Source organism: Saccopteryx leptura, chromosome 3 (genome assembly GCF_036850995.1).
Source record: "Saccopteryx leptura isolate mSacLep1 chromosome 3, mSacLep1_pri_phased_curated, whole genome shotgun sequence".
Lineage (NCBI taxonomy): Eukaryota > Metazoa > Chordata > Mammalia > Chiroptera > Emballonuridae > Saccopteryx > Saccopteryx leptura.
The window spans coordinates 249,415,994-249,443,860 of record NC_089505.1 but is presented as its reverse complement, the minus strand read 5'-3'; the positions used below and the strand labels follow the sequence as shown (position 1 = coordinate 249,443,860).

The following is a 27,867-nucleotide window of genomic DNA, read 5'->3' as shown; positions in this document are numbered from 1 at the left end:
TGAAAGCCTGCACTAGATTGGTGGCATGAGGACCAGAGAGAAGTAGAGAAATGTGAGAGACATTTTGGATCCTTTGGTGATGAGAGCCATTTCCAGATACACCAATACACCACCTGCTCCTTTCTGTATTTGCAGCCTCCCCCTGGGATGGTAACTGCTGCAGTAAGTAGCTCATTCTCTACACACACATAGATGCCTCTTGTGGAGTCTTAACTCTTTTTTACACAGCTGTTTTTAAAGAAAGGCTGTGTGCCCCAGATCTCCTCAGTACTGGTTTACTACATCAGAGACTCTTATACCCTTTGCTTCTGATTGGCCATTTGGGTTAGTACTATTTATAGCATAGCTCTGATTAGTCCTATAGAAGCATCTTTTTGTTTATTATTCATTTATTCATGCACTCAGTAAGCATTTATTAATAGTAGTAATATAGTGACATTAATTATTCTGTTAACAACAAATAAAAACAAAAAACCATAACTATTTAGCAAGTCTTACTCTGGGCTAGACCCAGCACTAAGATATACTTATTTTACTTAATTTTTAGAAAATTTTAGAAAGTAGGTTGATTATTTTTCTGGAAAATAGATTAAGACACCTGAGATTCTGAGAGTTTAAATCAACATGTTCAAGGTCAAAGTTGATACTCAAAATCTGATTTTTTACTAAAGAGATTATTCTAATAATCATTACACTAAGCCAGTGCTTCTCAAACTTTTTGAAGCTGGGGCACATTTAAAATCCTACAAATTGTTGTAGGCACACTATATACAAATTTCTGAGAAATATGTTATAATAATTAAGTCAGATATTAAAGAAAAAAATATAAAGTCCAAGTGTGCTTTTATGGTAATTAGAAGAAATAAATACGACAAAATTAAATTTATTCTGACATTAACAAACATTTTTATGTTACATTTTTTGAGTTATGCTTTTTAGAATTCGTAAAAAAGAGGGGTTAAAAAATTTAAAAAAAGGACAAAAAAGTTATCTTTTTATATATATAGATACATTCTTAGTAAGACTTAGTAAATTCAACAGGTCCCGGTGCAAATGTGTTAAGTTTTTTCATTCTTGTGTTTATGAGAAACATGAGCCTGATATGTCCTAGCGTTTTCTTCAATGTTTGGGCATATATTTGAAAGGCAAACTCTCATTTCCTTATCAAAACATTGAAGAATTCCTCTCTTTTTACTCTTAATTGTGTTGAGTGCAGAAAACCCCCACCATACATATCATCTTAACTGTACACCAAACAAAGGATAGAAGAAACTTGCTTCCAATCTTGCCAGGGAATATGAGGGGTCATGTAAACAACCCAGCACCACAGCTTAACCGCCTTTTGCAACCTAATCAGGCAAGTGAGGTGGGGGGTTGGGCAGACTGTCAGCTTACAGCCAATTCCCCACACCTGGGTCCCCCAAAAGTCTAAACTCCAAAAACCCTGTTGGTTTTTTGGTCCCCAACAGGCACATATTTCTCTGGAATACTATAGGGCGCACCTGGAAATCTTCTAGGGTGCACCAGTGCGCCCTGGTGCACACTTTGAGAACCATTGCATTAAGCTGTCTTTCTGTTATATGCAAGGCAGTGTGTTAGAATCTGGGACTAAAAGATGAGTAAGAGTTAATAAGCAGCTCATAGTCTTGTGGGGGACATGATTTTTTACAGTTTATGGGATCTGGCCTCTCTATAATGAATCTCTAGCCTCCTGCACTTATTCTTCACATTTTCATCTAATGTAAGAAATATGCAGTGTGAGTACTTCTAGAATAGGAAGCTCTCTGCCCTTCCCTACTTCTGCCAAGTGCAGAGCACTTCCCACTTTTCCCGCTCCCCCACTCACCACTTCACTTGCTCTGGCTCATGAGCTTTGTAATTGGCACAGTACAAATTTATGTCTCAGCAAACTTACAAATTACTGCATGTAATGGATTTTTGGGATCATTTATAAATAATTGAAACCATGATTGTTAAATTCTTGAATGCCAAGGGTCTACTGAATATCAATATTTCATGAAGTTGCATAAAGAACGTTATGAATTCCAGCTTCTATGACTCTTAAACTAGTGTGTTTGAGAACCCCCTAACCCATAGAATTGATAACTGTGACTTCATCATTTTTCTCTTTTAGAATAAATTAATATGTCAAACATTTCTTATGAAGATATTTTAAAATACCAATCCTTCTTTATATTTCATGGAAGTAGAGGGAGTTGAAATATGGTGCCAAATATTTCATGTCTTAGATTTCATTTCATTTTCTTTGGTGTGTTTTTCATTTTTAAATGGTGAAATAATTCATGCCTGCTGTGGAAAAAAACAAAAACAGAGTATTCAGAAATATGTTGAATAAAGTGAGTATCTTGATTTGCCTCATCCTTCAATCCTATAGTCTTACTAATATTTTGGTTTGTATCCTAAACCTTTTCATTTGGATTTATACAAGTATACACATAGCTATATAGGGAATATTTATTTTTAAAAAGCTAAATGGAATCATGGTACTATGTATATTCTTCCTGTTTAATTAAAAAATATAAATCAATATCTCCTCCCTCCCTCCCTCCCTCCCTCCCTCCCTCCTCTTCTTCCCTTCCCTTCCCACCTCCTTCCTCCCTCCCTCCCTCCCTCCCTCCCTCCCTCCCTCTCTTCCTCCCTCCCCTCCCCCCTCCCCCTCCCTTCCTCCCCCTCCCCCTCCCCCTCCCCCCCTCCCTCCCTCCTTCCCTCCTTCCTTCCTTCCTTCCTTCCTTCCTTCCTTCCTTCCTTCCTTCCTTCCTTCCTTCCTTCCTTTTCCCCCTCCCTCCCTCCCTTTTTTCTTTCCTCCCTCCCTCAACCTCTGCATGCTGTTTCATGGTAAGAATGCATCCTAATTTAACTATTGACCTATGTATGTATGTGTGTCCTTTCCCCCCCCATAAGTGTGAAGGATGTTGAGTGGGATTTTCCCCCTTATTGCCCCCAAACTGTTGTTGAGTCCCAAAGCTTCAAACAAAAGTAATAAGTATTTCATGTTTGGAAGGAGCCTTCAGCAGTGAGAGCCAGAGCTTCCCCGGAGGGGCATCCTGGAAGGTGTGGGAATTGCTCGCTGACCTACCGTCAGGCTTTGTGCAGAGCAAACTAAGAGACATGAAGGGTGATGGCTTTGTTTGTGGGGAGAAGTGTTTTCTACCTTTCTAAAATCACGAGAAGAGGGTGCTCTATGAGAATTACTTGTGGAATTTAAAGATGCCAATGGGAACAAGAGAGTGGCATTTAATTTAGAATAAATTGTCTGCTTAGCCAGTAGGTATGGTGACCTACCTTACCCATTAGTACCTGAATAGGCAAAACAAACAAGCCAAAAACCAAAAAAAAGCTTGTGAGAGGAGACCCAGTGGGAGACTGCCAAGTGGGGAAGTGAGCCAGATTGCCCCCTCTACACTCCAGAGTTCCAGTCTCTGCACATACCAGTGGCTGCTGTAGCAGAGGGAGACAGATGAGACCGGGGAGTGCTGAGCAGTGTGGAGAGAAGAGAGTATGTTTTAGAGGGATGTGGTAAAGATGCCACCAGCTGAGGGTCAGCTCCAAGCTGCACCAGTGATTGCTTTTCCTATTGTTATTTATTACTATACAAGAAACATGAGGAGACTTAGGTTCCATCTACAAGGTATTTGGATAATATTTTCAAGTTACATACTGTGCTTCTTAAAAAAAGAAAAAATATTAAAGCACAAGTAATTAGTTCAAAAGAAGTTATATTAATATCTTCTCACGAAATTAGGTTTTAAGTAATATCAAAACCAGCTTTTTCCAGGTAGCCAGTATATGTGAATCCTTAGTTACATATGGGGGTGAACATTCATGTGTATCTGGTAAATAAAAATAATTAAAGAATATTTTTTTAAAAGTTCTGTACTGCTAATGAGAATATTTACTTGGTTCAAAACACCTTTAATTGGATAAATTGAAACTTTTATTCAGACCACGTCAAAGGAATTGTGTTTATTTTGAGTTGGTCATAACAGCTTCATGTAAATTTTTCTGTGCAAGTGGAGCAATTTTATTCAGCTATAGGAAAATATCATGATTATATTTAGATGGTAGAAATAAAGTATTGTGGTAACTCACAAGAAATTTTAAGGCCAGTGTATCTTAAGCATGTGACACATCGTTGAACGGAAAATTTAAGAGTATAGTTGGCTTTTTGAGGAAGTATGATATATATTCAAATGAAAGCAGATATTGTATTTGTGTGTTTCATTTGTATTTTTCTGGTTATTTTTCACTGAATGTTTGACATGATTGTAAAGGTTTGATGCAACTGTAAATTCTTTTTTTAATAACTGTATTGTTTTAAGGTTATAAAACTAGAGACATAAAAATGGTATTTTTAAAAACTTTAAATCTTTTCTTTTTTAATTAATGTTTTTAGGTGAGAGGAGGGGAGACAGTAAGGTAGTCTCTGGTGTGCATCCTAATTGGCATCCACCTGGCAACCCCATCTAGGGCTGGTGCTCGAGTACCAAGTTATTTTTAGTACCTGAGGCTGATGCTCTCAGGCAAACTGAGCTATCCTCAGTGCCCAGGGCTGATGCTCAAACCAACTGAGCCACTGGCTAAAAGAGGGGAAGAGAGAGAGAAGGGGGGGGTACAAGCAGGTGGTCACTTCTCCTGAGTGCTCTGACCAGTAATTGAATCCGGGAGTCCATACACTGGGCTGACACCATTCACGGAGCCACTTGCCAGGACCAAAAAACTTAAAATCTTAAAGTTTTAAAAATGTACATATTGCATGAATCTTGTAGTTTTATGCTTTTTTGCTTAAATTCACATATTTCTTTTCAAACATTTCACTTAAATTTTTTTTCTGATTTGTCTTGTAGGAAATGCCACAATCATTTTTTGCAGTCACATTAAGTAACACAGATGTGAATAGTATGAAGACTAATACACAGAGAAGCAAAATCCCAACAGAGGAACTTGGTAAGGTGTCTGAACATAAAATCATCACTAAAGAAACACTAAATACAGGAGAGGCTCTGAGCAGATCTGAGAGTGGTTCCAGTGCCCAGGGCAAGTCCCTCCACAGTAAGTCTCAGGGATCTCATTCTGAGTCCAGCTCTGATCACTCCAACCCTGAAACTTTACATGCAAAGGCAACTGATTCAGTTCTACAAGATTCTGAAGAAAACAAGGTCAAGAGGACATCCTGCATGTATGGGGCAAACTGCTACAGGTAAGACGAAATTATAGATAGTGTGTAATTCCTTTATTTCAAAAGCATGTAGCTATATGTTATTGTATATGAAAAACTTAATAAAACATTTTGGCTTAAAGCTTAGGAGCTTTTTCATGTGTCTACTTGGTTTTTACTTTGTCAGTATGCATTTTTGCAAATCCTACTAAAGGTTTTTAAGAATTAAATGTTTCCAGCCTAACCAGGCAGTGGCACAGTGGATAGAGCGTTGGACTGGGATGTGGAAGGACCCAGGTTTGAGACCTTGAGGTCGCCAGCTTGAGTGCGGGCTCATCTGGCTTGAGCAAAAAGCCCACCAGCCTTGACCCAGGGTCGCTGGCTCCAGCAAGGGGTTACTCAGTCTGCTGAAGGCCCGCGGTCAAGGCTCATATGAGAAAGCAATCAATGAACAACTAAGGAGTTGCAACGCGCAACAAAAAACTAATGATTGATGCTTCTCATCTCTCTGTTCCTGTCTGTCTATCCCTCTCTCTGACTCTCTGTCTCTGAAAAAAAAAAAAAAATTAAATGTTTCCAATATAGGCATGCTGATTAATGCAAGAATCTGAACTAGGTAATTCTGACTTGAAAATTACATCACTGAGACTCAAATACCTGCTTATTTGATATTAGAAAGATAGCTTTATTTATAGTTGTTGAATACTTTATACTATCGCCAGTATTTTAGGCTGTGTTTAGGCATCTTGTGCATTTTCCTCTATATATTTCTTTTTCTCATTTTCCAAGTGAGAAGAATGGAAGATAGACACACTCTTGCATGCACCCTGACCGGGATCCACACGGTGACTCTCATTTGGGGCCAACGCTCTGTCCATCTGAGGCCATGCTTGCAATCAAGCTGTTTTTAGCACCTGAGGCAGAGACTCCATGGAGCCATCCTCAGCACCCAGGGTGGATGCACTCAAACTAATTGAGCCTTGGCTGTGGGAGGAGAAGAGAGAGGGGAAGGGGAAGGGTGGAGAAGCAGATGGTTGCTTCTCTGTGCCCTGACTAGGAATCGAACCCGGGACATCCACACACTGGGCCAACTGGTCAGTGCTTCCTCTATATTTTTATTTTTATTTTTTTTTTAAGTGAGAGGAGGGGAGATAGTGAGACAGACTCCCTTATATGCCCAGATGGGGGTCCACCTGGCAACCCCTATCTGGGGCCAATGCTTGAATCAACCAAGCTATCCTCAGCACCTGAGGCCAGTGCTTGGACCAATCGAGCCACTGGCTACAGGAGGAAGGAGGGATGAGGAGAGAAGCAGATAGTCTTTTCTTCTGTGTGCCCTGACCTGGAATCAAATCTAGGACATACATACACTGAGCTGGTGCTCTATCCACTGAGCCAACCGGCCAGGGCCGCCTCTGTTTTTTTTATTTTATTTTATTTTTAAGTAAGAGGAGGGGAGATAAGAGACTCCTGCATACCCTCCAACCGGGATCCACCCGGCAACTTCTGTCTGGGGTTGATACTTGAATCAACTGAGCTTTCTTCAGTGCCTGTGGCCTCTATGCTTGAATCAGTTGAGCCACTGTCTACAAGAGGTGAAGAGAAGCAGATGGTCGCCTCTTGTATGTGCCCTGACTGGGGATTGAACCTGGGATGTCCGCATGCTGAGCCAACACTATCCATTGAGCCAACCAGCCAGGGCCAACATCTGTATTTTTCTAATGGTGCTTTTGAATCACCATGATGCCTTCTAAAACAAGTGAATATATATTTCCTGGATTGATTGGTTACTTCTATACTTTCTTCATTTGGTTACATTGTCTATATTTTCTCTAATTTCATATTCTGTAAATTCAAATTATTATCCCTTAGTTTTAGGTTATAGTTTCATCTATAATGTTTATAATAGAATGCTTATAATTATGCAGTCCTATTTCAGTAATATTTCTTTGCCATTTCAACTTGTAAAACCAAATATCTTACCAATACATTCTAGTAGAGTTTGTTGTCTTTTGTGCAATAGTGTATTTTTATTACATATTCTGTTAACTTCACATTCATATTATCTTTAACGTGCTTTCCTGTTTTAGCACTTGAATAACAATATTTTCACTTTCAACAGTTAGAACTTGATGCATTTATTCACAATTTTGTCTATTTTAAAATGGCCTTAGTTCCATGTGTGGAACATAATTTATAAACTTGTAGAACAGAAGTATATAAGCCTTCTATAAGTCTGGAGTTTTGAAAAATCCTGTTTGCTATTTGTATTGTTCATTAGGGCTACCATAACAAAAATATAGCAAGACTAGGTGGCTTTAACAATAGAAATTTATTACTTCATGATTCTGGAGGCTGGAAGTCTAAGATCAAAGTGTTGGCAGGTTTAGGTTCTCCTGAATTCTCTCTTCTTGGCTTGTGGATGGCTTCCTTTCAAAGAAGTATGTACTACATGTTTCCTTTTAAATTCAAGAACAGACAAAACTAATGTGTTATTTTTTTTTTTTAATTTATTCATTTTAGAGAAGAGAGACAGAGAAAGAGAGAGAGAGAGAGAGAGAAGGGGGAGGAGTAGGAAGCATCAACTCCCATATGTGCCTTGACCAGGCAAGCCCAGGGTTTTGAACCAGCGACCTCAGTGTTCTAGGTCAACACTTGATCCACTGCGCCACCACAGGTCAGGCTAATGTGTTATTTTTTAACATTACTTCTCAAAGTGTGGTCCAGGGACCTCTGAGACATTCTGGTCCCCAGGAAGCTTTTAGAAAATCTAAGGTTAAAGCCATTTTCACAATAATACTAAGACTCTTTGTATATGTGCCTTTTCACTCTCAATCTCTCACTCACAGTGTACAGTAGAGTTTTCCAGAGGCTACATGGTCTGTGTTACTGTAAATGATTGAATGCAGAAACAGATGTGAGAATCCAGAGGTCGTTTATTAAGCTAGACATTAAAGAACTTTTCAAAGTTTGAAACAGCATCCCGACAAATTTTTTTGGAAGGTAGTTATTTATGTTAAAGCATGTTGTTTATGATAATATGTAAAGGGTTAATGATTCTTGAATATATTTTTTACATTTCTTGTTTTTTTTTGTTTTGTTTTTGTATTTTCTGAAGTTGGAAACAGGGAGGCAGTCAGACAGACTCTCACATGCGCCCGACTGCCCACCAGGGGGTGATGCTCTGCCCATCTGGGGCGTTGTTCTGTTGCAACCAGAGCCATTTCAGCACCTGAGGCAGAGGCCATGGAGCCATCCTCAGCACCCGGACCAACTTTGCCCCAATGGAGCCTTGGCTGCACGAGAGGAAGAGAGAGACAGAGAGAAAGGAGGGGGGGTGGAGAAGCAGATGGACGCTTCTCCTGTGTGCCCTGGCCGGGAATCGAACTCGGGAGTCCTGCACTCCAGGCCGATGCTCTACCACTGAGCCAACCGGCCAGGGCCACATTTCTTGGTTTTTACTTCTAAAAAAATTAACCCACAAAACAAAAGCTATCTGGAATTTTGGGCATTTTTTCTTGCAACCAAAATATCAGAGAAACACTATTTTCTATTATAGGACTGTGGTTACCTTTGGTTAGTAAAATGGGTTTAATGATTAGGAGACCTGTGGAGGCTTCTAGAATGTCTTTTTTATCTCAGCAGAGGATGCATATATGTATTTATTAAAAGTATTTAAACACTTGTGCTTTTTATATATAAAGTACTATTTGCAAATTGTCCACTGACATACATGGCCTACTATATGTCACCAGAAATTAATTTTGTCTCCATGAGAATTCTGTACTAAATATGTGATGAGCTTTGATTTTAACAATGTAGTCCACTAGTTCACATGCTGGAATAATCAGATGTACATGGCTTGGTTTCCTGCCATATCCTATTATTATTATTTTTAGTATATTTAGATCTCATATATCCTATTATTTTTTTCTCACGGTATATTTGTAACCCTCATAGGAAGAATCCTGTCCATTTTCAACATTTCAGTCACCCTGGTGATAGTGATTATGGAGGTGTACAAATCATGTGTCAAGATGAGTCTGATGACCGGCCTGAATGTCCTTATGGAGAATCTTGTTATAGGTATGCACACTGGAAACATTTGGTTATACTTTTCTCCTTAATCTCTGTTATCTATTGATATTTACTTATGCCTGCAGTTTTTCAAGCCTTTAACTTTTAGTTTTTAAACTTTCATTGAAAATAGGATTTCATTTTTCTTCTGTGCTTCAGAAGAGATATTTGCTGTTGACCTGTTGTAGAGTTTACCAATCCTCTCTTCTTTTGTGTTTAGTCTGCTGTGAAATTCATCTAAAGAATTTATAATTTCAGATTGCATTTTTTAATTCTAGAGTAGACATGATGTTTTTTGTGGGTTTTTTTTTAGTGAGAGGGATAGATAGGGACAGACAGGAAAGGAGAGAGATGATAAACATCAGTTCTTCATTGCAGTTCTTTAGTTGTTTATTGATTGCTTTCTCATATGTGCCTTGACCAAGGGGCTCCAGACAAGCCAGTGACCCTTTGCTCAAGCCAGAGACCTTTGGGCTCAGGCCAGTGACTATGGGGTCATATCTATGATCCTACGCTCAAGCAAGTGAACTTGCAGGATGAGCCCACACTCAAGCCAGCAACCTTGGGGTTTCGAACCTTGGGCCTCTGTGTCCCAGGCCAGTGCTCTATCCACTGTGCCACCACTTAGTCAAGCAGGCATGATTTTTTTATAGATTCTAATTTTGGTGAGATTATCTGTCTTTTCACTCACACTTCCCATTTTTTACTCTTTTCAAAACATATTCTTTAACATATTTTTCTTGGGTATTTTAAAATTTGTATTTGCTAACCAACATTTCTGGATCAGTTTCTTTTGTTTTGGTTATTGGTCATATTTTTTTGCCTGTTCGTGTCTAAATAATTTTTTCATACAGTACTGACTTTGTGGCTGACATGTGGTGGAGCAATGGATAAAGCGTTGACCTGGAACACTGAGGCCACTGGTTCGAAACCTTGGGCTTGCCTGGTCAAAGCACATATGGGAATTGATGCTCTGCTCCTCCCCCTTCTCTCTCTCTCTCTCTCTCTCTCTCTCTCTTTCTCTTCTCTCTAAAATAAATAAAATCTTTAAAAAAATTTTTTTAAATACTGACTTTGTTTATAAAAAAAGAACTATATAGATTATAGATACTGGCTTTGAACAGTGAGGATATATCCTCTGTTTGGCGGACAATAACTAGTCATCTCTTTCTAGCCAGAGATTTAGATAGATGATAACCATGTTGACATTTTAGTAAAACTTGGTCTACCTTTGGAATAATTAGCTTTATTCCTTTTATTCCTAAACTGTCACGACAACCCCATGTGACCATGAAAAACCCTATTAGTCTTTTTCTCAATAGTGTTCCTCCACTTGGTCCATATCTTATCCTCAGCCCATGCGAAGAACTAACAAAGGCTTCTAAGGAAGAAAAGAGGCAATGATTTTCAGCTTACCTAAGAAAGGCTTTTTCTTCCATGAAATTTTAAATGATCTAAAAATTTCAAGCTCCCATAATTCTCTCACAAAAATAATTTTTATATTTACCAGGTTTTGTTTTTCTAGTTTTAAAATAAGAGTATTGGTCTGTCGTGATGTTCTACATTTTTTCCAGAAGCAAAATCTAAACAGGCCTATTCTTGAGAAGAATTAAAATGAAATACAAAGCCTTGTTAAGAATAATGTCAAAAATCGCTGCCTTCATTTCATTGATCTCTTTGAAAGAGGTCAGATTGGGAGTAGTCAAAAGAAATTACTGCAAAGCTAGTGACTCACATGTAGTAATAGAAATTTTCATCTGTAATATATTTATATATGCATACACTGTGTTTTTCTTTTTCATCTGTTGAAATACTTGGTGTCTGGCTCTACTTAGATAAAATCTGAAGGTTTTTTTCTTATTAAATTTAATTACAGTTCAGACTCTTGGAGAATGTTAGATATGATTGCTTACACTGACTACTGTTTTGCAAGTAAGGGAATAGAAACTAGGAAAGGTTAAATGATTTTTCCTAAGACTCCAAAGCTAGTGAAGACAAAACCTAGTCTCCTTCCTCCGCCAATTCAATATTTCTCTATGGCAGTAATTTGTAAGTTTGCTGAGACATAAATTTGTACTGTGCCAATTACAAAGCTCATGAGCCAGAGCAAGTGAAGTGGTGAGTGGGGGAGCAGGAAAAGTGGGAAGTGCTCTGCACTTGGCAGAAGTAGGGAAGGGCAGAGAGCTTCCTATTCTAGAAGTACTCACACTGCATATTTCTTACATTAGATGAAAATGTGAAGAATAAGTGCAGGAGGCTAGAGATTCATTATAGAGAGGCCAGATCCCATAAACTGTAAAAAATCATGTCCCCCACAAGACTATGAGCTGCTTATTAACTCTTACTCATCTTTTAGTCCCAGATTCTAACACACTGCCTTGCATATAACAGAAAGACAGCTTAATGCAATGGTTCTCAAAGTGTGCACCAGGGCGCACTGGTGCACCCTAGAAGATTTCCAGGTGCGCCCTATAGTATTCCAGAGAAATATGTGCCTGTTGGGGACCAAAAAACCAACAGGGTTTTTGGAGTTTAGATTTTTGGGGGACCCAGGTGTGGGGAATTGGCTGTAAGCTGACAGTCTGCCCAACCCCCCACCTCACTTGCCTGATTAGGTTGCAAAAGGCTGTTAAGCTGTGGTGCTGGGTTGTTTACACTACCCCCCCCCCCCATGTTCCCTGGAAAGACTGGAGGCAAGTTTCTTCTATCCTTTGTTTGGTGTAAAGTTAAGATGATATGTATGGTGGGGGTTTTCTGCACTCAACACAATTAAGAGTAAAAAGAGGAATTCTTCAATGTATTAATGAGGAAATGAGAGTTTGCTTTTCAAATATATGCCCAAACATTGAAGAAATAGCTTGTACACATCAGGCTTGTGTTTCTCATAAACACAAGAATGAAAAAACTTAACACATTTGCACCGGGACCTGTTGAATTTACTAAATCTTACTAAGAATGTATCTATATATATAAAAAGGTAACTTTTTGTTGTTTTTTTTATTTTTTTAACCTGTTTTTTTTACAAATTCTAAAAAACATAACTCAAAAAATGTAACATAAAACTGTTTGTTAATGTCAGAATAAATTTAATTTTGTCGTATTTCTTTTAATTACCATAAAAGCACACTTGGATTTGATATTTTTTTCCTTTAATATTTGACTTAATTATTATAACACATTTCTCAGAAATTTGTATATAGTGCGCCTACAATTATTTGTAGGATTTTAAATGCTCCCTGACTTCAAAAATGTTTGAAAACCACTGCTCTATGGTATGGCCTGACTCCACATTGTTAGGCCTAGCTTTCTAAAGTATTGGTAGTATTTATTGTTTTAGACAAATGGCAAACTAATATTTTGCAGTTTAAAAAAACTCCAGATTTGATTGAAGATTTTGGGAATTTTTCAGATCAACAAGATAATAAAAATCCTAGTTGCAGAAGCATGATATATTTATATGCTCTTTTTGTTGCATTATCATTATTAGTTAGGCAAAAAAACATGATCTACTAGATCTTTTTGCATCATTGCTAAAACTGATGCTGTATTTTGATCAGTTTACTCCTTAACAATCTTTATTTGTAAGAATATATTGTTTTAGCAATATATTGATTAGTGCTATTAAAAATGATTAAAGACCACAGTTTAGGTGATAAAAACAAAATTTACTTATTATTTCATGAAGCAGACAGTCCCCATTCAGAGAACTATAAAATGAGGCATAAGCAGGAAGCTTTTATAGGACAAGGAATAAAAAATAGGGAAGAAAAATAGAAGATATCTGATTGACTGGGTCCACACAGTCAACCTTGTTTGGAGTGAGACAGAACAATGAAATAAGTATAGAGCCAGAGCTGGCTTGGCGTTTGGGGATTGGCTAACAGGCTATGCTGTGTTTCTAGTCAAGCACAGAATTTATAGGGATATGAGAGTTATTTTTTTGGTTGCTGACATGGCATCCCAGGCAGGAGTAGCTCCATCTGGGGCCTCAATATTTATTTCAACAGCACTAGAAAATGAGCCTCCTGTGTGAGAATGATAAAATGTTCTAATTTCTTTTGCTTAAAAGAAAGTTTTTATGTAAATTCACGCCCAACTTTTCTTATAGCCCCTGAAGGAAAATAGTGAAATATCACTGATCATTAAAATAACCAACAGCCTGACCAGGCGGTGGTGCAGTGGATAGAGCGTAGGACTGGGACGAGGAGGACCCAGGTTCGAAACCCCAAGGTAACCGGCTTGAGCACAGGCTCACCAGCTTTAGCGTGGGGTCGTTGGCTTGAGCCCAAGATCACTGGCTTGACAAGGTTGCTGGCTTGAGCCCAAGGTTGCTGGCTTGAACAAGGGGTCACTTGCTCTGCTGTAGCCCCTCAGTGGAGGCACACATGAGAAAGCAATCAACAAACAACTAGGGTGCCACAATAAAGAATCGATGCTTCTCATCTCTCTCTCTCATCCTATCTGTCTGTTTCTATCTGTCCCTCTCTCTCTCTCTCACAAAAACAAAAAAATGACAAAAATCAGCCAGAAATTATTATATTCAGAAAAATAAAAATATATACAAGTTGGGGCAAAAGGAAATTTACAGTGTATGAATGGAAAATAATACAATAATTAAACAATACAAGAATAAACTGTTTTGCACCCACCACAACTGTAAACCTTGCACAACTCACAACTGTACTTTTGCCCAACCCTGTATATTCCAAAAGTCGTGTTGTAATAAGCCTATTTTCCATGATGTTTGACACATTTGGAAGAGAGAAGAAATTTATGAGTGAAAATATCTTTGCTTTTTATCTTTAAAAAATTTTGCCTTCATAAAACAGGATAAGAATTATTCTTAAGTAAAGTCAGTGATTCTCTCAATTGAAATACTAGGTTAAGGTTTAATTTATTTTGTACTTCCCAGATTACCTTCTTTTTTTTTTTAAATCTCTAAGACTAGGACTTTCTTTTTTAGATTTTTTATTTATTCATTTTTTATTAAAGAGAGAAGGGGGAGAGAGAGAGAGAGAGAACAGGGGGAGGAGCAGGAAGCATCAACTCCCATATGTGCCTTGACCAGGCAAGCCCAGGGTTTTGAACCGGCAACCTCAGCGTTCAAGGTCGACGCTTTATCCACAGCGCCACCACAGGTCAGGCCCCAGATTACCTTCTAATCCCTTGAATGTGTGTGCAAGTCATTTTCCCTTTCTGCTGTATCTAAGTGATCTCAAATGTTGTATAATAGATTAAGTAATCTTATACTACATCAGCTACCTAAATTTATATGGTATTATATTGTATTTCCAAGTATTGTCATCTGTGGTCAAAGTTTTATCACTATAGAAGAAATATAAAACACAGCTGTACACATGGGTTTGTTTTATTTTCAGCCACTTTATTCTATGAGTAAAACAGATATGGATCACATGTTAAATACATACTACAGTAAAAATAAAGATCTCCATAGCTCATATAATATGAGATTAATGTCTAGAAAAGGATATTTGATTATTAAATTTTATTTTTTCTACACTACAAGCATTATTCTATTTTCTCTGACATTATACTTTTCCAAATCAAACAAAAAATCAACTTGAAAGAATATGTAAATGAATTAGTTTGTGTTGTCATTGTAAGTATCTTGCCCATTTAACTAATTTGTCCTTTTTGAGCTGTACACTTTAGTCTGTCAGAAGACTAGCTCAGTTTAATGCAGTTGAATAGCTTAGGGTACTTGTCTGAATTAGAACATTAGATACTTAGTGTCTGTAACCTACTGATAGCTGTGCCTGCCTCTGACTCATTCACCCCCCTGGTGTGTAATAGGTTTTATGTAGTGCATTATTGCTCCTGTTCTTGCTTGTTAAATTAAGCGCTAAACTTAGAATACATATCCACTAAAATGAATGGAACATTTTTCAACCAGCTTAGTGTTAAAATGTAAAGTCAAACTCACATACATGGCCTTGGTTTTACAAAACTTTCAGCAGGTATTATACAAATGAAAATGTTGGTTCTTTCATGTTTCTCAGTAGCCAGTGCCTACATTTCTATTTTTAATTACGTATAATACCGTCTAAGAGGGATGAGGTAAGGAAGTGTATCAGTTATCAACTGTAAGTGCTCTGGTTGTAATGAATCTGCACCATGATCTGTATAGTGTGAATGAAGTGTGTTGCCACAAGCAATAAATCATTTTAAAAAGCATGTATTCTATAGTAAATAAATTATATTGTTATTGCTGGTTCAGATTTGTAACTATGATATAAAGTGATTTTCTGTTTTTTATTTTTTTTAAATGTTCCAAGTTATTGCAATATTAACTGATAACATATGCAGGTATATACTTCAAACTACAAGATACTAATTTTTAAAAGCCACTTAATAAAAAATGGGAACATGTATTAGTGTAAATCCATATAATATTATTTGAAACAAAATAAATAGGTTTTTTTAGGAACGCTAGTTTGTTGCCTGCCTGGTAGTTGAGATTCCCAGAATTAGTCAGGCGAGACTATCAATCATTTTATTTATAGTCAAGTATAGTCAAATTTGATAGTATCTTAATGCATTTTTATAGGATCTGATCTGCATATAGAAAGTAACCTATCATCATTTGCCGTGCTTATAATTCTTTAATCATTTGTAAGAATATGTTTTTGGAAGAAAATATGTTGATCACTTGCTATACAGTTTTATGTAAGACTTGGCTATAATTTTTAAAAAATTCATTAAAAAATTTCAGTAACAATATCAATTATATTCATATAGCCTTATATTCATATAGCCTTGATAAAATATATTGGAATTTCTTCTGTGGTTTTGTTTTTCTTTCTCCTTTATTTGAATATGTATTCATTTTAATAATACATCCATTTTTCTTTGTTATATTTAGTATTAATTGCAACTATGTAAGAATTTTTAGATTGTTTTGGCATAGATAGAAAATTATAATGATTTTCAATGAACAAATTGACTACTTTTTATTATTTTATGTTGGTTTACTCTTTCATTATTTAATAAAGACTATATTTTAAAAAAATTTTATCTTCTAAATTTTGAGACTTAGATATTTGATAACATAGAATTCATTTTTTCTTTAAGTTTTAAAATAAGTGTTGGATTTAAAAAATGCACAATAAATTATTTTGGAATGAAAACAAAAATATGGACTGATCACTTGTTCATTGAGCAACTGCTGAGCACCTAATGTACTAGCCACTATAATAGATACCGATGTAAAACAGTACTTAAAGTTTATTTAAAATTTTGAATGTTAAGTTTTGGTATTAAGTTACCAAATCTTTGGAAGTAAACCAAAATAAAAATTATTATTTTGTTCTCATTAACTGTTGCTTACTTATCTTTCAGTAGCTCTTTATGATGGAAAGATAATGGGTTATTACCAACAGACTTAAATTCTAGTTATGGTTATACCAATTCTGCAGCATAACTTTGATTTTCCTGAGCTTTAGTTCCTCATGAAAACAGGCCCTGGCCAGTGGCTCAGTGGATAGAGTGTCAGCCTGGCTTATGGATGTCCCGGGTTCGATTCCCAGTCAGGGTACACAGGAGAAGCGCCCATCCACATCTCCCCCCCTTCTCACCCACTTCCCCTCCCAAAGCCAATGGCTCAATTGGTTCAGTGTGGCCACAAGCGCTGAGGATAGCTTGGTTGGAGTGCAGCAGCCTCAGGAGCTAAAGATAGCTCGATATTCAAGCATGTGCCCCAGATGGGATTGCTGGGTGATTCCAGGTCGGGGTGCATGTGGGAGTCTGCCTCACTATCCCCTCTTCTCTCACCTTAAAAAAAAAAAAAGAAAACAAGGAAAACAGAGGGTTGGATCATTTGTGCCTAGGGGTCTCCGCTCAATAGTGGAGAAAGCCAGAGCAGAGAGCAATTTATTCATAAAGTCAGAATAGTTATATTCCTGGCTACTCTTCCTTAGCCTTCTTTGCTGTTTCCTCTTCCTTTTCCTATAATTATTGCAGAGCCAGAGGACTCAGTTCTCAGATCTCTTCCTTTCTCTATTCTGTTCTTATTCCCTAGGTGGGCTAATTCAACTTAATGGCTCCAGAATCATGTTTAAATGACCCTACTTGGTTGTAAAATAGGCAGTTCATATTTACCACATCTGAAGCAGAACTCTTGATTTCTATCAGGAAAGCAACTCATTCCCAAGTGTTTTCCACCTTTGTCAATGACTTCACCTTACACAAAGTGTTAGGCCCCAAACCGCAAAGCACCCGTGAGTCCTGGCTGCGTAGGTCAGTTGGTCAGGACATCCTGATATACCAAGGTTGCAGGTTCGATCCCCAGTCGGCACATGCAAGAATCAAACAATGAATGCATCAATAAGTGGAATAGCAAATTGATGTTTCTCTCTCTCTCTCTCTCAAATAAATTAATAAAAATTAAAAAAGAAAAAGAAGCACCCTGATTGTTCTTGTTTCTTCACATCACTCATTCACTCCATCAACAGTTCTTGCAATTTCAACCTTGAAAATCCTGACTACTTACTCCCCCTGTCTCATAACCACCATCACCTCTTTTCTGGAGTATATCCCCTTTTCTTCGCCTGCTCTTCTGTAGTTTGTTTTCCACACAGCCACCAGAGTAATTCACTAAGAATAAGTCATATAATGTTATTTATTTACTCGAAACCTCTCAGCAGCTTCCGACAAAACTCTTTACCATGTCTCACAAGTTCTTTTTAACTTGATTTCCTGCTGTTTTTCCTTCTCACTTGTTCCCCTTGGGCTGTAGTACAAATCTTTCTGTGTTTTTCCAATTGCCTAGCTTGTTTCTACCTCAGTGTTAGCAAATTTAAAGACATTTCTTTATTTCCTCTTCCTGAAGTGTTGTTCCTTCAGATATATATTGTTATTCATATATCTGTATCATTAAAATTAGAAATGTTGTGGAAAACATGTATTTTAAAATATAATGGCTCATAAAAACTTGGTGTGGTTATAGGTGGATAGCTCCATGTTTAGAACCCAAATATTACTGTTAATCTCAACAATACAAAATAAAAACACCCAAAAATAAAAACCAAGAATATTGAGGCCTGCCAAGTAGTAGAAAATGCCGTTTGTGAAAAAGGTTGATGTAAATCTTTTATGAATGAACTCTGAGTATTTCCATTCATTATTAGGAAAAGGACCTGAGTAGAAGAATTTGGTATTGTCTTTGAAAGTTATTTCAAATGTGACATGCCCCCAAAGCACCATACAGAATTGTCATTTAGCTTTAACCCAGAGTTACTTGAAAAATGCATTATGCCTTGTTATAAAATAATGAATCTTTGAAAAATAGACTATATATAAGCAAATGTTAGAAAATATTCTATAAATATGTGAAATATTTTTAAACACTTTTTAAAAAGACTTTATTTATTTTAGACAGGTGAAAGAGAGGGGGGGGGGAGGAGCTGGAAGCATCAACTCCTATATATGCCTTGACCCTGACTGGGCAAGCCCAGGGTTTTTGAACCAGCAACCTCAGCATTCCAGGTCGATGCTTTATCCACTGTGCCACCACAGGTCAGGCTAAATATATGAAATATTGGGGAAATATTTAACCATAATAATTATATGTATTATTGAAGGCAAAATTCAGCTATGTAATGATATTAACTGGCAATTACTTTTACTGGCACAGTTTTCAGACATTGTTGGCTGTCTTAAAGAAAAATTGATTTCTATTTCTATAAAAATATTTGACACCTGTAAAATGTTTAATAGCCTACAAATATTACACATTATTTTATTTAACTCTTGGAACAGACTTGTGTGAAGTTGGCACTATTATTCCTGCTTTACAGATGAGAAAATGGAGACTTGGTTCATAGGACTTGCCCTGAATTGCATAACCAATAAATGGTATAGTTTGAATTCAAACTCAAGTCTTCTGATTCTAAAGCCAGATCACCTTCCCCAAAGTATTGCTAAAGTTTAGCAAGCCAGATAAGAATGTGTCCAAGATACAGTGGCATCTATCTAGCATTTGTGAAGTACTCTATGTTCTTTGTTGACCTGAGTGATTGATTGACTAGAGCTAAGTGTCTTACGATGCTGGGCGGCCAGTATCTCAGGAACCTGACTGCAGTGAAATCTGCTTAATGTGACTGTCAGATTTTCATTGTTTCCTGGAGAAGTGTTATGAATTGTTGATGGCAGGAAATTCTAACTTACTTTAGTAGGTTTGTATAAAAACATGCAATGAGTACTTTATTAATTTTATAGGTATGAGTGAAAAGCAATTTAACCACATTGACATTATTTTCAGCCTAATAAGAATAGGCATTTTCTGGCCTATTTCCGATAGAAAAACTGTCTTTTAAAGAAAAGACTTCTGAAAACATCAGAATCTGTGGATTACCATTTGCTAAAAATAATAAATTAACATTAACTCAAGAAAACTCATCATCATTCTAGAAATTGGTAGAAATTGTTTTCTGTACTCCAACCAATGAGAATTTTAAACTTTAGTTTCTATTGCAAATGATTTCTTGCCAGTTCTTTTTAACATTTTCCTAAGAAATAATAGGTTGCAAAAACAAGTGTCTTTTTTTCCCCATTAAAGAGAAAAATTAAAATAGTTCATCATTTTGGGAACTCATGTAAAAGCTTAATTAAAAACTTTTTGAAGGTTTTGAAAAAGGTGATTATATTGTAGTAGATAAATTTATGAAAAATATAGTTGAATGCCACCTTGTGAAAGACACTGTTGTACTTGCTATAGGAGATATTAAAAAGTATTAAAAAAATTCCCTTCAGCAGCTCATTTGACAGATGATAGAGGTAATACATGCACACACATTTGTGTTGAAAATTTAGATGACAGTATAAGAAAATATGTGGTAAGTACCAAGTGGTAGATAAAGATAGACAATATGTTTTGGAGTTGTCAGTGATTATCAGACTTGCTTCCCTGAGGGAACTGTGTAGAATAAGAATAATATTCTATGCAAAAAGGCTATGAGCAAGTGCCTATCAATGGGATAGAACCAGAAACTACTCTTTGAGCATAGAAATGAAGGATTGGGCTGCAAATAAAAATTGGGACTGAGATTATGGGAGACTGAAGTAGAGGATAACATAGGAATCCAACATTCAGTGCATTTTTTCATACTTAAATTGCTAAGTAAAGCATGTCTAAATTTTGTTTTTATTTTAAAACATATCTAAAATTTGTTTTTATTTTAAGTGTGTGCTTTTTTATGTGACATACTATCTTTTCTCTTTTGGCTCATTTTCTTATTAAAGCCCATTTATTCTGTGAGTTCTGTTTATCATCAAAGAAGAATAAAATACATTTGAAAATACCCAAACAGCAAACTTCTGAGCCTGTCACAGGATCTATTTTCTTCATTTTCAATAAAATAAGTAGCAAAAACTATTGATATTAAGCAATTCTTTTGTTTTAAACTGGAAGTTTGTTCTTTAAATTAAATGTGGGAAAATATCAGTTCAACATGTTTCCTTCAGGTCTGCATCTCAGTCCCACACCTGTCTTTTCTGAAAATAGCAAGTTCTCCTAGGAAAGGATGGAAATTTAGCAGAGCATCAAGAAAATAACTTCCCCTCCCCACCAGGCAGATGAAGCTAAAAATCTTTTCCTTTTCTAAGTACAAAATTTCATGAAACATTTTTCTGTTCTTCCTTTAGGAAATACACAAATGTAAAAGTTCTTGTTCCTATCCACGTGTCCTGAAACGGCTTGGTGGCTGTGAGGTTAGGTTATGTCACTGGGGCAGTGAGTGCAGCTGTGACGTGCTTCAGGATCGGAGGGAACCAGGAACCACCTCAGCTTTAAGGTTGAACCATCACCTCTACCATCACCAGCCCATTTTTAAAGTTACTCTCCCTTTTAGTGTCTAGCCTGACAATTGATATGAACAGTCTTGAACTGCTATTTGGTACATAAACTGTACTTGTCTCTGTTAGCTCCCCTGGTTGAGTTTCTGTACTGTTTTTGGGTTTTTGTTTTGTTTTGTTTTTTGTGAGAGACAGAGAGATGAGAAACATTCTTTGTTGTGGCACCTTAGTTGTTCAGTGATTGCTTTCTCATATGTGCCTTAACTGGGGGGCTATTGCAGAGCGAGTGACCCTTTGCTCAAGCCAGCGACCTTGGGCTCAGGCTGGTGAGCCTTGCTCAAACCAGATGAGCCCGCACTCAAGCTGGTGACCTCAGGGTTTGGAACTTGAGTCCTCCGCTTCCCAATCCGACACTCTATCCACTGCGCCACTGCCTGGCCAGGCTGTATTGTCCTTGTTTTTAAAGCCTGACATTTAGTTACTTAAATTTTTCTAAAGCACCTTTTGAAGGAGACTCCCATAGCAAAAACAAAGAAGACCGTATTTAGCTTTTCAGCAATACTGCTATGTTAAGAGCAAAGCAAGAAAATATAGGACTACTTGGTACCTGAAGCAAACATCTATTAAAAGGAAAGAGAAAAAGCCTTTAAATCTCAACTGATATAAATAGATAATAATGAGACATCTGTGTAGAATCTTAACACTTGAAGAATCTTAGTGAAGGTATATGGAACTTTAGTGGACCGGCTTACCACTTAAAAGTAGGTTTGAATTTTTCTTAAAATAAGAGGTTACCAATGTGTCTTTCCACAATTTAATAAAATTATTTTTTAAAAGTTACTAAAAATAATCTCAAGTGGCCAGCAGTCTTTTTCTAAGTTATTGGTGAAGAATACCTTTGGTATTATGTCATTTTTCTGTTCTCCTCCCCTGAAGTCGAACATTAATTGAACTTTAATAAAGACCGAGTTGTGCCTGACCTGTGGTGATGCAGTGGATGAAGCATCGACCTGGAATGCTGAGGTCACTGGTTCGGATCCCCAGGCTTGCCTGGTCAAGGCACGTAACAAAAAGCAACTACTACGAGTTGATGCTTATGGCTCCTCCTCTCTCTCCCTTCTCTCTTTCTCTCCTCTCTCTAAAGGTCAATAAATAAAAATCTTTTAAAATAAATAAATAAATACCAAGTTAAACAAACCAGTGACCTGCACTGGCATGTTCGGTAAGGAAAGGTCATCTCAAATCATCACCACAACTTTATTTGCAGTTCTTTTCATCGCATTGAAGTGGTCCAGTTTATTTCTCTCAACCTTGAAATTTCTTTTCCATAAAAGGTGATATGTGGGTCATTACTCCAGACACACAGTCTTGTACAGAATCTTTTTTCCACTTTTCAAAACTATGGAGTGATGACGCTAATTAACTGGGTGGTTGTACTCTTATACTGTGTTTAGTGCTTATATTGTAGAAAAAGTTACCAACAACAGAGATATTAGCAATAAAAGTTGTCACTGACCTCTGACACAGGGCCTGGCACGTAATAAGTGTCATGTGGCTATTCCTTGAACAAGTGAGGACCATATCAATGGCTAACATTAATTACTTACCACCTGCCATGAATAAGGACTTACTGTGCATTCCTCCAGCACCCTCACAACAGCTTCATGTACACCTCAGCACCTGTTTATTGTTGTCAGTGTACCCCAGCTCTCCTTCACAGTTTCCTCTCAGAGAGGTCGAGACCCATCACATGGATCCTGATCTTTCAGTTACAGCTTTGGACTTTTGCTGCTTGGGCAGTTTTGTATTATCCAGAGAATGTCTTATATACATAGTGAGCCTAAACGTTTGTTTAGTAATATAATAGAAGCAATCATAGGTATATATAATCTAAGTAGATACCCAAATAGTTCGTTTGACTTTGGAATATGTTATTTGAATTTCTCAATTCAAGCTTTTCTATTTTTTTCATAACAATTAATTAGTGTTCTTTGAAGAGGCATAACTTAAATGCTTTTACCTTTGGATTCAATAAAAGCCTTAAAAGTATCCTTTTAGACATTATACAACAAACATACACAAGTATTTGATATTTTGTGTTGTATATTTCACATTGTATTTTTATATATGTAATATATACCCCTGACATTTAAAAACACATATTTTACTCTAGAAATATAATACACTTTGTCTCATACCGTCCTTCTCTAGAGCATAATTCATGAGGAAAGAACTTTGATTGGTTAACTATCTTTTCATCTAGAAATATGCCTGGCACCAGAAAATGTTGCAATTAAAAAGCAAATGCTCTGTACAGCATGGTGACTATAGTAAGCAAACAAGAAAAAGCAAATGCCATTCAATAAGAGGCTTGTTAGGGTCTAATTTTCTGTGTAAATTAGTGAATGTTCTAATTTAATTAAAATAGTCATTAATTTTTAGTGACTGGAAAACTAGATCTTGTTTTTGTTTTTCAGGAAGAATCCTCAGCACAAAGTGGAATATAGACATAGTACACTTCCAGGTAAGTAATTTTACTTCAGGAAATTAAAAATGAAACCTTGTAATGAATCTCCTGTTAAACCTAGATACAATTTCCAGTTATTATGAATTTTTTTCCAAAATGTCTTCCTCTGTGAATTTGTTGAATTGCTCATTTTAATGCTTTTTCTTAGATTAAAAAAATAAAATTTTAATACAGCAATGTTTCCACAATCATTGTATAACAATATATATTTGTCCTTGTATCTATTAGGATTCTTTTCTTTGTAAATACCTGAAAACAAAATTTCAGATTGGACTAAATGGTAAAGAGAACTTACTGACTTCTATAACTGAAAAGTCCAAAAAGGTGGCTAGATTTAGACATACTTAATTCTTTGGCTTATTAACATTGTCAATAATGTCATCAGTGACCCAATGTTCTTCCATCATTCTGTCTTTAGAGGGGTCATTTTTACCCTGAGACTGGCTTCTCTTCCATCCTTATTCAGCTGGATGATAAGCACCCATTTCTACTTCTAAGGCGAGAGAGAGGAGGAATGTACAACTTTGACTCTCACTATTCCTAGGAATAAAATCATGTAATTCATTCTTTTTTTACTGACTTAGATCATGTTTTTTCTCTTGAACCATCCTCTATAGCCACTGATTAGTTTGTACCAGCCCTGGGGCCAGGGTAGAGTCACCTCCTTCAGAACCACAGAGATCCCCAGGAGACACTAATGTTTTGGGGGATGGAGAAGGAGGGGAATGAACACTACACAGGCAGCATCAAATGTCCTTCCAGTCCTGTTTACATCACACTGTTCTACCTTTTGTTTCCCCTGCTTCTGAACTCTATATTTTTACCTTTATTTATTAAAATTTTTTTAAATTTTATTTTATTGACTCTTTTCCAGTGAGAGGAAGGGGGACAGAGAGAGGGAGAGAGAAACACTGATTGTTATTCCACTTACTTATGCATTCATTGGTCAATTCTTGTATGTGTTCTGACAGGAAATCTAACCTGCAATCTTGGCACATCCGGACAACACTCTACCAACTGAGCTACCAAGCCAGGGCTGTTTTTTTCTCTTTAACAAATTCTGGCTTCTTTGTATCATTGACAGAGGCCTATCTGGCACACAGTATTTCTGCCTACAGAATGAGAGAATAAAATGCATACTATTTGGCTCTGCCTACATGCTTTTCTATGTGTATAAATGCAATCAACTTTTTCTCCCCTACCCATCTGCAAACTACCCTCTTAATGTGTTTTTAAATGTATTCCATCATAAATAGATATATGGGGAATTGAGATTAACTAGACATAAAACATGCCCTCGAAATGTTGAAGGAGATAAGAAATGTATACATATAAATACAATGCAAGATTTCCCTTAAGGAACTGGGATGATTGTTATGCTAATGAGAATTGTGCAGATTATTATGGTAGCCATTTACCGTTGGCTACCAAGAAACTCGGATGTCCACTTTATAAAAATTATGTTAAAAATTGAGCTTGACATTTATATTTTGCTTTTTATGTTCTTAATTTCTACTTGTATTTGTATTTTTTAATTACACCTCTATTATCGTTATAAGCTATCTCAAATCATTCTCTGGAATGAGTACTGATATTAAGAAAAATATAAATTTCTGGGCTGTGGAAGAGGACGGACAAATTACTTTTCTTTCTCGTCATCTACATTTTTTTGCCCATTAAATTCTATGACTTTCATTGAAGTTCTATCCATCTTGCCTATGAACATTTTGGGAAGAAGTTAACTGAAGCATATATGAAAGTAGGGAAATTAGTATTTTTCACCCATGCATTTGCTCTTTATCGTGGGGACTGTCCTGTCCATTCAGAAGATTCCCAGATAGAATTGTCCTGCTTGTTCCCTCACGCTGCACTTCACTCCGGAGTCTTCCGTTGCCTTATTTCAAACCAGCTGTGTTGCTCACTGTGGGAAGAGTATAAAACAAAATGGGATGAGGGGAGAAATTAATTTGGAGACCAAAGAATTCCAGTATTATAGTATTTATTAGAAATCTATAAATTCTAATGGCTGTTACCATAGCAATTTTGCCTTTAGGATGAACTGTAGAATATAATAGATTTATTATACATTAAACTTTCCAAAGTATGTAAACTCCTATCTTCACTTGATTGTAACCCTCATGTGTCGGTCAGATTGTGCTGGGTTTGCTGTGAAAATCCCCAAATCTCAGTGCCTTACATAAAAATGAAATATATTTCTTATTCGTATCCCTGCTGCATGTTGGCTGTGACTTTGTCCCAGCCTGGAGTTCAAGCGGAAGGATCAGCCCTTATCTGGGAGATACGGTGCTCACAGAAGAAAGGAAATAGTAGCAGAAACACAGAAAGGCTCAGAATGATTCTCCTTGGAAGGGGCACACACCACTTCTACTCACTTTTCTTGGCCAAGTCTGGTGTCACTGGGGGTGGAGAAGTATAACCATATCACAGGGAGGGGCAGTGAATAACGGGGACAAAATTATATTCTACCACTCCAGACAGTAGGTAGCCTGGATATCATTACAATACCATAAGGGAGCCATCATGATGAATCTCATGGGACATTTTAGTCTCAGGAGCCTCATGGTAGGAAAAGCTAGAAATAATATATAACAAGTGGTCATTTTGATACCCTTTCTGGAAATTTGTAGTGGTTAGCAATGTAGTAAGTAAAATACATTTTTCTTGATGGAGAAGGACATTTCACACTTGGCCATCTGTAATCCCAGGTTGAGTGGCATTCTTGGGTTGTTTACCAGACTTCTGTTTTTCAGGGAGAAGCATTGTAGATGAAGACGTTGGGCCCAATGAGTACGACCTGAACGACAGCTTTGTAGATGATGAAGAAGAAGAATATGAGCCAACAGATGAAGATTCTGACTGGGAACCTGGAAAAGAGGATGAAGAGAAGGAAGATATGGAAGAGCTTTTGAAAGAAGCAAAAACGTTTATGAAAAGAAAAAAGTAACTTTTTTCTGCACTAGTACATCGCTCACGACGTTTTCTCTTATTGAAAAATATTCAGGAACTCATAATGCTCTTAAAGTGCTACTTGTTTTCCTTTCTATAATTATGACTTTACTATTGACTCTGCAGATGGAACACGGACATGTCGACCTCCAGTGTAGTGTATGGAGTTTGTTGTGTTGCTTTGCTTTCTCTTTCCCATTTAAAGCATCTGGAAATAGAAAGCAGACAGAGTTTAAGGGAAGTAATTGATATTTTTCACGTACTTTGTTTGTTGGCTATAAAAAATAAAAAGCAGTAGGTTGCACAAAACTTTGGTCTTTTGTTTCTGTTTTCTAAAGATTCTGCCTTTATAGAAAACTATGTAAGTATAACCAAGAGAATTACATCATGGGTGGAAGAGCATGTCTCTTTTCATTGCTATTGAGGTAATTCTTAAGTAGAACCAGGCTTTAAAAAGTGACAGCCAGCACATCATAGCTAGTATTTTTCTTGTATTCTAGATGCAAGCTTTGCATTTCATTTACTACTTTTATTCTTTAAAACTTGGGGAAATTGCCTGACCTTTGGTGGCGCAGTGGATAAAGCGTTGACCTGGAATGCTGAGGTTGCCGGTTCAAAACCCTGGGCTTGCCCGGTCAAGGCACATATGGGAGTTGAAGCTTCCTGCTCCTCCCCCACTTCTCTCTCTCTGTCTCTCTCTCAATCTCTCTCTCTCCTCTAAAATGAATAAATAAATAAAAATAATTTTAAAAAAACTTGGGGAAATTAGTACCAAATGGAGACAAAATAGATTCACTAAGACTATAGAAATGTTCACACGCAGGGATGTTATTTTGTGTCCACAACTATAATTTACTGTATATCTAAGTATACAGGTGGAAAGTCCTGCCTGCTTATTTTAACTTTCAATGTGCTGTTTTTACACTAAGAATATGAAAATTATTTTTAACCCTAATTTTCTCAAATGATCTTAAATCTGTCATCTTCAGGTGAAGGTTGCACATTGCCTACCAGTTTCAAGATTCTGGCCTTTTATTTGGTCTCCAGTTTACAGACTATATCTTTGTATCTCTGTTTTTAATCTACTTTAGGCCTTGTAATATTCTTCATCTCAGGTGATTTAGAATTTTTGAAATGTAGTTTAGAATCTGCAGTAGTAGTTGGGTACACAGTGCAGTAGTAGGTATAGTATTGAAATAATCACTAAACCAAAAGTATCCTTGTTAAACACTGATAGTTCCTATTCTAGGAGAACCTAAAAATTTATATCTTGAAAGAGCAACACAGATTTGTAATTGTTTTCTTGGTA

General features: G+C 36.7%; 1 protein-coding gene across 6 annotated transcripts in view; it reads left to right on the top strand.

The window, feature by feature from the left end:
• Positions 1-26,867, top strand: part of APLF (aprataxin and PNKP like factor) — a 69,489-nt gene extending 42,622 nt beyond the window's left edge. For all 6 annotated transcript variants that reach the window (XM_066378104.1, XM_066378103.1, XM_066378101.1 and 3 more), the window contains 4 exons: positions 4,866-5,218; positions 9,137-9,262; positions 23,542-23,588; positions 26,363-26,867. In XM_066378104.1, the coding sequence (XP_066234201.1) occupies positions 4,866-5,218; positions 9,137-9,262; positions 23,542-23,588; positions 26,363-26,556 (720 nt within the window). In that variant the 3' untranslated portion in view covers positions 26,557-26,867. The remainder of the gene's footprint in view (positions 1-4,865; positions 5,219-9,136; positions 9,263-23,541; positions 23,589-26,362) is intronic.
• The last annotated feature ends 1,000 nt before the right edge of the window (positions 26,868-27,867 follow it).